General features: G+C 37.6%; 1 protein-coding gene across 5 annotated transcripts in view; it reads left to right on the forward strand.

The window, feature by feature from the left end:
* The window catches only part of ADGRV1 (adhesion G protein-coupled receptor V1), a 291124-nt gene that overhangs the window by 92958 nt on the left and 185766 nt on the right, over positions 1-12400 (forward strand). For all 5 annotated transcript variants that reach the window (XR_012584987.1, XM_074570871.1, XM_074570873.1 and 2 more), the window contains 12 exons: positions 1055-1310; positions 3546-3754; positions 4488-4661; positions 5054-5236; positions 6050-6229; positions 6873-7037; positions 8360-8477; positions 9043-9166; positions 10738-10876; positions 11015-11200; positions 11532-11764; positions 12245-12393. Coding sequence is in view for 4 of the 5 variants with exons in the window: in XM_074570871.1 (XP_074426972.1) it covers positions 1055-1310; positions 3546-3754; positions 4488-4661; positions 5054-5236; positions 6050-6229; positions 6873-7037; positions 8360-8477; positions 9043-9166; positions 10738-10876; positions 11015-11200; positions 11532-11764; positions 12245-12393 (2116 nt within the window). In the remaining variant the exon portion in view is untranslated. The remainder of the gene's footprint in view (positions 1-1054; positions 1311-3545; positions 3755-4487; positions 4662-5053; positions 5237-6049; positions 6230-6872; positions 7038-8359; positions 8478-9042; positions 9167-10737; positions 10877-11014; positions 11201-11531; positions 11765-12244; positions 12394-12400) is intronic.

A 12400-nucleotide genomic window follows, 5' to 3' on the forward strand; every position in this document is an offset into this window, starting at 1 on the left:
GGGACCAACACTGTTTAATATCTTCATAAGTGATCTGTATGATGGGATCAAGCGTTTGCTGATGGCACCAAACTGAGTGGAGAAGTGGACACTTTGGAAGGGAGATCCACCCCGCAGGAAGACCTGGGCAGGCTGGAAGAGTGGACTAACAAGAACCTTATGAAGTTCAACCAGGACAACTGTAAGCTCTTGCACCTGGGAAAACATAATGCAGGAGGACAGCACAGCCTGGGATCTACCCGACTGGGGAGCAGCTCTGTGGAAAGGGACCTGGGTGTCCTAGTGGACAACAAGCTCAAGACGAGTGAACAGTGTGCTGGTGCGGCATAGAAAGCCAACGGGATGCTGGGTTGCACCAACAAGGGCATCAGCAGCAGAGACAAAGAAGTCATTATCCCACTCAGCACTTGTCAGGCCACACCTGGAACACTGTGTTCAGTTTTGGTTCCTACTACGCAAAAGTGATGTGGACAGGCTGGAGAGGGTCCTCAGAAGGGCCACCAAGATGATCAAAGGACTGGGAAGCCTGTCATATGAGGGAAGGCTGAGTGAATTGGATTTCTTCAGCCTTGAGAAAAGAAGGCCTAGGGCAGACCTTATCACCAGGTTCCAGTATATAAAGGGTGGCACAAAGAAGCTGGAGATGCCCTTTTTAGAAGGAAAAGACTAGGGGTAATGGGTACAAGTTACTCCTGGGGACATTCTGATTGGACACAAGAGGAAGATTTTTCACACTGAGAATCATCAGCCATTGGAATAATCTCCCCAGGGAAGGGGTGGATTCCTCAACATTGGACACTTTTTAGATTCAGCTGGGCAGGGTGCTGGGCCCTCTTGTCTAGACTGTGCCTTTGCCAAGAAAGGTTGGACCTTGAGGTACCCTTCTGGTATTCTGTGGTTTTATGACATATATATATGTGTGTATGTATATATACACGTGTGTGTGCGTACATATGTAAATATTTTTAATTTGATAGAGTTCTATGGACTAAAACAGTTAGTGTAACAGCAATGAGTTGTTTGACTTTTTTTTCCCTTCCCTCTAAAACTTTAGGTTACATTTTCAGAAGGTCAGGCCCTGTCCACGATCACCCTGACAATCCTCGCGGACAGCATTGCAGAGCTTTCAGAGACCGTGGAAATCACGCTCACCCACGTTACCACTGTGGGTGTTCCGGATACCACAAAAGGAGCTGTCATCGATCCCAAAAGGGCAAGAGCTGTACTCACCATTTTACCCAGTGACTCTCCACATGGTGTGATTGGGTGGCATATGGAGTCTCTCTTTGTTCAAGTCACAGAGCCAGAAGGTAAGTCCGTTTGTTGATTCTGAGGAAAAAATATATGGTTTTGGGGAATTGTCATTGTTGAAGCTATAAGATTGGTTTTATATATAAAATAATCTATTCTAATATTTATAATATTGTTATATATTATCTATAAAATAATATTATTGCACAATAATAGTATATTATATATCTATTATATAATTAAAATATATAATATAATTATATATTATCATTATATAATACATAATAGATATACAATACAATATAATCTATTATATATTATATAATTATAATGTTATATATTATATATAAAATAATGCTGTTGCACAATAATAGTATATTATATATCTATTATATAATTATATTTATATATATCTATTATAATTATATAATAGATAATAGTATATCTATTATATAATTATAATATATAATTATATTATATATTTTAATTATATTATTATTATATTTATTTTATTTATATATTTATTTTATATATATAATATATATAATATATATAATTATATAATAGATGTACAATACAATATAATCTATTATATGACATAATTATGTCATAATTAGAAAATATATATTCAATATATAAAATAGATTATATAATATATAATCCATTGTATATATTATTTATAGATATCAGCATTTTTCTATTAAAAATTTTTAGCAGAAATGTCCTTTAAAAAATGTAACTCTGCTATTTCGTTACATACATTTTATGCTGTATTTCACATTGCATATATCAACATTATCCAGTAATTTTTGTTTAGGGGGTAAGTTATTAAAATCTTGGTTTCTTGTGTTGCACATGACTAATACATAAAATACTTCCATTTAGATAAAAAGCTGAACTTGCCTATTTAATGGGATTAATGTATTGTTTAAAATCATCTACAAAGAAAGACTTTTCCTTGTGCAGTGGGTCAAAAAGGGAAGCTTTCTGTTCTGTGGGGTAGGGGAAGGGAGGAAGCAAGAGTGAGTTCCATCTCAAGAAAACTGAATCGGGGTTTTTCTGCTTGCCATCTGCATGTTCGGGTGGGTTATGTCAGTTTTCCTTCCAGGCACCAAGTGAAATGGCACAGGGTCTGCCAGGCAGTTGTCCGGAGGAGGGATGCGCGGAGCCCTGGCTCCTGCCCTCCCTGCTGGACCAGGCTCCGAGGGAGCTGATTGCTCTGGCGTTGGCGGAACCCGCTGGTTTTCCAGCAGCTGCCTGATGGGCTATGCGTACTTCAAAACCCAACTGAAATTTCCTGGCAATTTAATATTCTGTCCATATTAACAAATGCAACTTGTGAAAAATACATTTCCCATCAGAATATTATTGCAGATAAAGCCTCCTCACCATTTCTATTTTAAAATGGAACAGTAGTGTCCCTTTCTTAGCACCTGAAAGTATTGCGAAGGGATTCTGTTGGTTTCTTACATACACATACACACACATTATAAACTTTTATACTTTGAAGTTAGGATTCAAGGCATATTCTTAGGTTTCGTTTGTTGCACAGTTTCTTTTCCAATCTTTAGGTGTTTTATTTTTACTGAATTCTATACAGGTGCTAACTGTAAAGTAGCATCTAGTTAAAGTAATCTAAGTAAATCTAGTAAAATAATTAAAGTAATAGAAACTAGTCTGAAATACAAAGCCTCTTGCTTTTTATCTGTTTCTATTTCATCAATCATAAACTCAGCACTTTTGGACAAAGGCTGTATTTCGTGTTTTATTGGAAAAAAATGCAAATCGGCTTTCCCAAAAGGGATCCGAGCCTGACTGATACAAGTGTATCTCATTTTCTTCAACATTTGAGTTAAGGAAATGTAAAATTTACAGCCAGAGTGACTGCCTCCAGTGCTGCTTTCTTCATTGGAACCAATAGTGATCTCCGAGGCATGTAAAGGCCAGGCAATGCAGGGAGATGGGAGTTTTGAAGGAAAACTGAGCAAAACCGGCAATGTTGAAGTAACACTTTCTGTAGCAAACATTTAAAACAGTAAATATTCCGTATTTTATTCTTCCTCTAGATGCAGTTCTAAAATGCTTTCCACATGTACACACTGTTTGTGCGTGTTCACAACACTTGTATGTGCTCATTTGCCCGAGTCGTTGAATGACCCAAGTATTGTTGTGTTGCTAAGCAGAATTGAAGTGGGCTCTAGCAAGCAGCTCCAGTGCCATTAGGTGAGCTCGAAATCAAGCAGGGCAAGGGTTAAAACAATCGTGTCTTGATTTTCTTCCCCTCCTTGTCATAGGGCGAGTGAATTCGACTACTCTGACTTTACAAATTGTTCGGGAGCAAGGCTTTGTTGGAGAGATTGTGGTTCATCTGAGCACCGCGCCTAACTTTGGACTGCCCCCCTCCAACCAAGCCACAGAGAATGAGGATTATATCCTGGAAAAGAAGACAATCGTTATGGCAGAGAACGCAACGATAACTTCTGTCGTAGTCACTATTTTGCCTGTGAGTAGTCTGACCGCAACTTCAGCTTATAATGTCTTTTAAGGAAAGGGAGAGTTGTACCATTTCTATACCAGAAGTAGGATTTAGCATTCTAGAAATGGTTATGGTGGGATTCATGCCTCGTCGCATGTATATTAGTAAGAATTGCAGCCATCTCTTTCAAAAGAATTCAAGTACTTGCCGCTAAGAATAAACCAAAATCTTTTTTTTGTTGTTGTTGTAGTCACAAAATTAATGTATAATAATGACAAAGGAAAAAAATATATATGTCTTAGGTGCTTGCTGGTTTTTCAACTTGTGGCAGGGTTTTACAGATTTATTTTACTTTACATGCCTTTTAACAGATTTGTTCTGTAGTTCAGGAAATGTTATTTTTCCAACAAAAGTATGTATATTCTTTAAATATATTCAGAATGGAGGTATTGCTTTTCAAGTTCTGGCTTAGTTTCTGAAATCTAGCCACCTTTCTTATAGATAGGAGAAACAAGTGACGGCCAGCGATGCTTTCCACCGTTCTCACAGATCTGGAATCTAACTGCCAACTTCAGTTTCTAAAGCTCAGCAAGGGTGGCCTTTTTCATCTTCCATGGGGCATGAAGCAAGGGATTGGTTCTATGGTCCCAAGAGCTGAGAATTTTTGAACAGTAATCAACCTACAACTCGTCTGCTTCCTGCACGTGTTATAACTTACACTGCTTTATTAAAAAAGTTATATTTAAGAATATTTTTGCAGGACAACGTTCCAGAACTACAGGAAGGATTTATAATCAATATCACCGATGTGCAACTGGTCGATTCGCCCACTGGAGGTCAGCCAAGCGTGAAGAGGCTTGGGTTAGAAATAGCTGAAATAACAATTGAAGAAAATGATGATGCCAGAGGAGTATTTAGCTTCAATGTTACAAAGGTAAGTAAATCTGAATGAAAAATACTTAAAGTAGCATTCCAGCAGGAGAGTCTGTGTTTTCAGACCAGTTTTGGTAGTGTTCTAGTAGGTTTTGTGACACTAAATTGTTCTGGATAAAAAGGCCAGATACCAGACAAACAATTCCTTCTTAAAACGTTCCTCACAATTAATTTATGAGATTTACTGGGGAGCTGGAATTGCTAAAACCGGTGTCCTGAAAGGGACCTCAGGAGTTCGTCTAACCCTTTGCTCAGAGCAAGGTCAATGCTAATTTCAGACCAATTTAGAAGTGATTATGTATTTTTTCATTTATTTTTACCTGCAAGTCGATATGGAAAAAAAAAAAAGAAAAAGTTGCAGTGACCCTCAGCAGTGTCTTGTTAAATTTACAGGACGTGACTGGAGCTGTTACCGGTTATGAGGTACCGCCACCACAGAATATACTGAAACTTCCAGTTGTTCGTCAGGCTGGGAGGTTTGGGTCAGCAACTCTGTATTGGGAAGCCATTCATTCAACGGCTACCTTTGAGGACTTCACACCATCATTTGGAAACCTTACATTTGCAGATGGGCAGGTATGCACTTGCTGAAAGTTTAACCGTCTCTGCGTTACCAGCTTAAGAGTTTCTCACCTTTTCTTCCATCAGAATTTGCATCTTTTCATTGAAAACATTTTATTTATGGCCTTAAGTGTGTGAATGATGCTCCTGACTTCAGTTCCTTAACATGGAGAAGCAGAATGATCATAAGCATCGACCAAATATGGTTCTGTGCCTTTGGTACCTCCAAAAGCGAAGAAATAATTTCTAATAAATACAATATACATAATATACATTATATATAATAATATAATGTATAATAAATATATAATGTATATAATAATAAAGCCTGTTACACTTAAAATTTGTAACAAAACTTATCTTCTCTATAAATTCTCAGTATAAGCCTGTATGTTTTCTTAGCTGTGTTTTACATATTGCTTTGAATTTCATACTGTCCTTGACAATACTTCGCATCTACAAGGGGCTTTGATTTCACATGAGCAGAACTGGTCTTTGGCAAGTAGAAGGATGCAGTTTGTGAGCAGAATTTTGGCTAAAGTACAATGTTGTCTACCTGCACTTTCTACTGAGTACTGAAGCAGAGCAGTCTGCTGGTTTTAACATACAAAATCTACACTGACGAACTTAAAAACCACTCTTGAAATTTTTTTACCTTAATATAAATATACAAGTATGACAAAAAATAAGCACAACTGAACAATGTGTGTTTATCTATTATTAGATAAAATTTACCTATTTTAAATTTCAGATTTTTTCAACAGAATATTATAAATGAAACTTTGTTGCTCTTTTTTTTTTTTTTTTTTTTTTAACCAATTTCTGCAGGCTACAGGAGAAATAGAAATTACAATCATAGATGACAGTGAAGTTGAATTCCTTGAGATATTCAAGATTGCCCTGGTGAGGGCAACAGGTGGTGCCAGACTTGGGGATGACACCCTCGTAACTGTCGCTATTCCACCAAACGATTCCCCTGTTGGAGTATTTGGGTTTGAAGAAAAGAACGTGAGTTTGATTTGGATTGCACTCTTTTCTGCAAAAGCTGGAGGGTGGGTTTGTGTCACTAACACATGGCCGATTTTGGTAAGCCTTCATTGCAGTGGAAGACATGACTTCACGGAAAGGCTTATTAGTGCTTGTCTTCATCTGGCTGTGTAGGATGGTGATAACAATGAAAGTGCTGCTGCACAGATGTAGATTTCTGCATGGCTGAATCAATTTAATTCAGTATACTGACAAACCAGGACACCCCAGGTAGGATTTTTGGTAGTCTGTTGAATATTAAAATGGTTTTATAATAATCTGTATTACTGAAAGTAAAGTTTGGAAAGAAATGATGAAACGTATCTCATCTTAGTTCTTGTCAGTGAATGATTATTCTTCTCTCCATTTTGCTGGTGCTGTGCCTGCTTGTGACTCATTGTCTGTAATAGTTTTGAATCATAGGGCATACAAAAATAGCACGAGTGACTAATCTTTACTAGCACAATTCAACACATTCCTTACATCTCTTACCTTCCTGTAGATTTTCACTCTTTTCCTTATTTTACGTTGTCATTGACAATGTTTTTTGTTTTGTTTGTCTCAAGTCAGTATCAATGCCTTTTGCTACAGCCTCCCTCTCTTCATCCTTCTCTTTCTTCATCAGGTAACAGTGAAGGAACCTCAGGCACCTGATGACTCTGCTGCAGTTGTATTGCTCACTGTCCGTCGAAGTCAAGGAGGACGAGGAGCCGTCAAAGTGTTGTGGATTCTCGAGGAAGCGGCTAGATATGACCTGACCCCTCTGAATGGTACCCTTCACTTCAATGAGGTATTTCTGATATTGCAATAAATTATTTACTATTGGATTTATAAATACTTTCTTTTTCTTATGTGTATTTGCATGGTGGTTGTTATGTGTTTGGAAAAATAGGGGGTTACCAAGTACTATAACACTAGGAAAAGGCCGTTATGAACTGGTGGAGATAGTGGAATGCAGCGTTCTTTCAAACAGAAAAGGAAAGCTGACATGCTTTTTTTTAAGGCAGCATAATGTAATCATCAGGAAGATGCTCTTCAAATCTGAGTTTAAAATTAAGAAAGAGGAACAAAGATGTACTGAATGTGAAGAATGACCACAGAAACTTTTTGTGCCATTTCAGTACCAGACAACTGAAAGAGAAAATTGATATTGAAAGGCTGAGAAGGATAAATGAATGCTCAAAATTTGCAGATTTAAAAAACTAAATAATAAAACACCCTAGTGACTTTTAAACTGGACAGTGTTATTTGATTTGTATTTCATGGCAGGTTAAAACTCTGAAGTAGGAGCTGAAATATTGGATATTGTCAAGCTATTGCTGTTATCTTAATATTGGTCTTTTACAGTCTACTCAAAATATTTAATGAAGAAAAGTGTTTTAACATAAAGCATAATCCATCCTGTCTGTAAAAGACTATTTTGCACTAAATAAATAGGCATACCAATTATTTCTTTTAATCAGCTGGAAAATAGCTTTTTTGGTAAGATCACCAGTATTTGGCAAAGCTTTGCTGTAGTTTTGCTGTCCTTTCTCTACTGATAGGCCTGGACATTGTTTTTTCTTCCTGAAGTTCTCATATATGCATACACGTAAGAATTCAAGTATATATGTATGGTGTGCTTAAGTTATACAATGTGTACCTACCTTCTTCTGATTTTAAGCATTTGGTACTGCCCACTGACAAAAGCGTGAATTAGACAGAAATTTGCTATGACCTAATAGAGCTAATCTAAATTTTAATCCTTATAATATATGTATTCTATTCAATATGCACTTTCTGATGGAAAAGATTTTGTATTAAGTTGAAAACATCTATGTGAATACAATTTCAAAGTAATTTTATTCATTATTCAGTTGAAAATATGCAGGGTATTGTGGCACACAATGTTTGAGAGACAATTTTTACTATTTATTCATCTATGAGAAAACATCTCAGCCAGGTCAGAAATGTTGTATTTAAAAAATGTTACAGAATATATCAAGCATATGCATGCTTAACACTTCATTTGTTAAAGAAAAAACCCCGATTTTATAATACTGTATTTTGTTTAGTTTCACTTTGTGTGTGTACATGTGTATATATATATCTTCTCATCTTTACGTGATGCAGACTGAATCCCAGAAGCTGATTGTTTTACACGCAATACAAGATGGTTTGCTGGAGGGGAATGAAACATTTACCATTCAGCTAGTCTCTGCTGGTGAGGCAGAGATATCCCCTGTAAATGGTAAGGAATTAATTCACTACACTCTAGTTTGAGACATTTCATATGAGAATTTTAGTAAATCTGTTCATCCTATTTTAGTCTGCAGTGCTTGTATGTTTTGTGTGCAGCTAGTTGGTGGCAGTTTCAACTGTCAGTCTTTTCCCCTAAGTTGTTTCCTTGTCTGAAGAAATCAAAGAGAATTTTAGGTCATAATTGTTCGTTGGAAATTAATTGTTGGTAGACTTTTGTGTTCAGATAGTTATCATTGTCCCTAAAGAACTCTTTAACAAAAAGAAGCAAAGTCCAAAACCAGGTTCAGACCTGCCAGAATCACAGAATAATTTCATTTGCAAGGGATCATCCAGGAGGGTCATCTAGTTGAAAACCCTGCTCAACGAAGAGGAAACTTCACAATTAGATCAGGTTGCTGAATGCCTTGTCCACTCAAATTCCGAATATCTGCAAGGATGGGCATTCCATGGGCTCTTTGGGAAGCTGGCGGTTAACCACTCATGTCACAAAATTTACGAAAGTTAGCTCATTAGTCAGTTTTCATTTACTGTGAGAAGCTTTGTTCTCTTCATAGGTGTGGCAACCATCATTATTGTGGGCGATGAAGGAGCTTCCGGGGTGGTTGGGATAGCCCATTCATCCAAACACGTTCTGATTGGAGAACCTTCAGGAAATTATAATGGAACTGCTCTTATTAGGTGGGTACGTCACTCATTTTTCCAAAGGGAGGACAACAGCTCAGTTTCAAAAGCTATGGGACTCCACACTTTGCAAGAATTTCTTGAGTGCTGCTTTTCATTATCACTCCTAAAGTCAGAACTACTTTTAAAATTAAATGCTTGTTTTTAAAGAAGGGCAGAATATACTATGTATGTGTCTTTTCACTGTTACTGGGGAACTCCAAGTATTCCTCTCAGTCTTCAAATTATTGGCAACATTGATGCATTAAAGGAAAGAGGATTCTGATCAGAGGAAGTGGGGAAGGGTATTGATGACATTTGAAAGTGCTTTGTGCTTTTCAGGATTCAGTTCAGGACTGGTGCCTGAACTGTGTTTCAGTATATTTCTGTGATGGCTAGCGTGACCAAAGTGGGAACTGGGTTTTCAGTTGAAAGAAGATGCAATTATTTTACTGGATTCAGTCAACTGAAAACAGGATGAAGAAATAAAGATGTTACCGTACCTTCTAGGAATATTAGAACAAAGGATTACAACACTTGCCGTTGTTGAACCGGGAAATAGAATCATAGAATGTGTTGGGTTGGAAGGGACCTTTAAAGGCCATCTAGTCCAACCCCCTGCTATGGTCAGGAACATCTTCAACTAGATCAGGTTGCTCAGAGCCCCATCCAACCTGACCTGGAATGTTTCCAGGGATGGGGCATGTACCACCTCTCTGGGCAACCTGGGCCAGTGTCTCACCACCCTTATTTTAAAAAATTTCTTCCTTATATCTAGTTTAAGTCTACCCTCTTCTAGTTTAAAGCTGTTACCCCTCGTCCCATCACAACAGGTCCTGCTAAAACCTTTGTCCCCATCTTTCTTATAAGCCCCTTTTAAGCATTGAAAGGCTGTAATAAAGTCTCCCCGGAGCCTTCTCTTCTCCAGGCTGAACAACCCCAGCTCTCTCAGCCTGTCCTCATAGGAGAGGTGCTCACACAGCCTCTCATGCTGCCCTGAGAAGCCCAAAATACAAAGTGATGCTTTGTGCAGCAGCAGTTGTAGATCACGATGTTAGGTATAGACACAATTTTGCCTGACTTAGTTCACCAAGACTGATCCCATGAGTAGGATTAGGGTCTAGGTTTTTGGACAAGTGGCAGACAGAACATTTCTCAAGCAACGTCATAATAGTATTCTAGTGTCCTTCTGCCTTAAAAACCAAGTTGCCTTTGGCCATTAGCCTTACGTCCCATTTCCCTTCTGCTTTGCGTATCTGTCAGCGGAAAAGCAGAATGGAACCAAGACAGCTCAGTTTTTAGCTCCCACCTTTGCGCTATACATGCAAAGAAACTTTAAAGACATCTCAGTAAATAAATACAGCTCAAGATGCCTCCCAGCCCAGGGAAATAAAACAGAACTGCAGAAATGTTATTGCTCTGAAGAGAGAGTTGTAAAGATCTTAATAGTGACTTAGTACATTGAAACTCAAGCTTCACGGTGCTGGTGACATTTGTTTCGTCCACAACAATATGATACGCTGTCTGTCTCTGGACTGGATATTAATATCTGTAGAAAATAAAATCCGTGTTTGCGTTCTTACCTGCAGCCTGGTACGTGGACCAGGGATTTTCGGTGACATCACGATATATTGGAACATAACACCTCCTCATCACACGGAGTTCACTGAGACATCGGGGACCTTGACAATGCGAGACAGACAGTCTGCAGCAATTGTTCTAATACAGGTATGTGAGAGACATTACACCAGCAGCTATTCCAAGTATTTCCTTTTATTTAGTCAGTATCTTGGTTAGAAATTAGTTATACCTCTCTCCCTGGAAATGGTCTAAATCCTTTTAGCTTTCGTTATTTCTTCTCCCCAGGCTGTAGATGACAACCGTCCTGAGGAGAAGTACTACTACCAGTTTCAGCTAACTGGAATCAGTGATGGGGGACTCATAAATGAGTCTAGCAGCACAGCAAATATTACCATGGCCGCCAGTGATTTTCCATATGGAGAGTTTACATTTTCACGGGAACTGTTGCAAACAACAGAAGAAGAAAAATGGGTATTAGATTAAAATTCCTTTCTATGTAAAATGTGGACAGATATCAATCTTGTTGCTAGATTTATACTTCACTTTAGAAAAAAGGAAATCAAAGATTTACTCTACATTTATCATAGCACATTCTCCAGAATGGCTGACTGAGGCTTTTGGAGTTTTTTAATTCTCTGAGAAAGAAGGCCATCTGCTAGGTTACGCGTACTCTGTACTGACTAAAGCAAATTGTTGTCACCTGACAGAACCGTTGAAAAGATGCCTTTAGAACAGTCTCTTAAAGGCAACTGTAACAGTAAAACAAAGCCGTTTCTTTAAGAAAGTGTCCTCTTTCCCTCAGGTTAACATCACTGTTGTGCGTTCCAGGGGATCCTATGGCAAAGTGCGTCTTTGCTTTCAGATAATAAATGGGACTGCAGAGGAGGGAATTGATTTCACTCCCACAGTAAGGGAATTGTTGTTTGAGCCACATGAGGAGAGTAAAATGGTTTTGGTTGAAATTCATGATGATGACTTTCCTGAAGGTCCTGAAGACTTTTCAGTGATGATTACCAAAGCGGAACTCCAAGGAAGGTAAAGATAAAATTCCCAGTTGATTGATCAAAAGCAGAAGAATAAGCTGTATTTGGAATCTGATCTATCTGCATAAAGTCATCGCTGGTTTTCAACTGTTTTATTCTAAAATTGCCTAAGACAGCTATAATAGTAATCATAATAGAAATTGGAAGTACAGGGAACCCTTTGTGCATTAGTATAAAGATTTTGCTGATTAAGATTTATTGAAGTTAAAAGTCCATACATAACATTCAAGTTGTCAAGTTCATGAAATTCAAATAACAAGATAAAATTATAAAGAAAAAAATGAAAGATACAGATTTCTATGAATAAACTACTATTTTTGCATATATATAGTTTGAAAAAGTATGACCAAAGTGTTCAGTGATGACTGTCAGAAAACAAAAGCATTTATAGTAATTGACAAACTGTCATACATACATCTTAATGCTTTCACAAGAATTTTGTATATAATTTTCCTTTTTATGTTCTTGCAAGTGGATTTGATTTTACCATAAAAGAAAATGGTCTACAGGTGGATCAGCCTCCAATAATAGGAAATACCTCCACAGTGCGAGTCACTATAGCAAAAAGTGACAATGCGGAAGGCGTCATAGAATTTGACCCACAGTATATCCTTCTACAGGGTAAGTT

This window comes from Larus michahellis, chromosome Z (genome assembly GCF_964199755.1).
Source record: "Larus michahellis chromosome Z, bLarMic1.1, whole genome shotgun sequence".
Lineage (NCBI taxonomy): Eukaryota > Metazoa > Chordata > Aves > Charadriiformes > Laridae > Larus > Larus michahellis.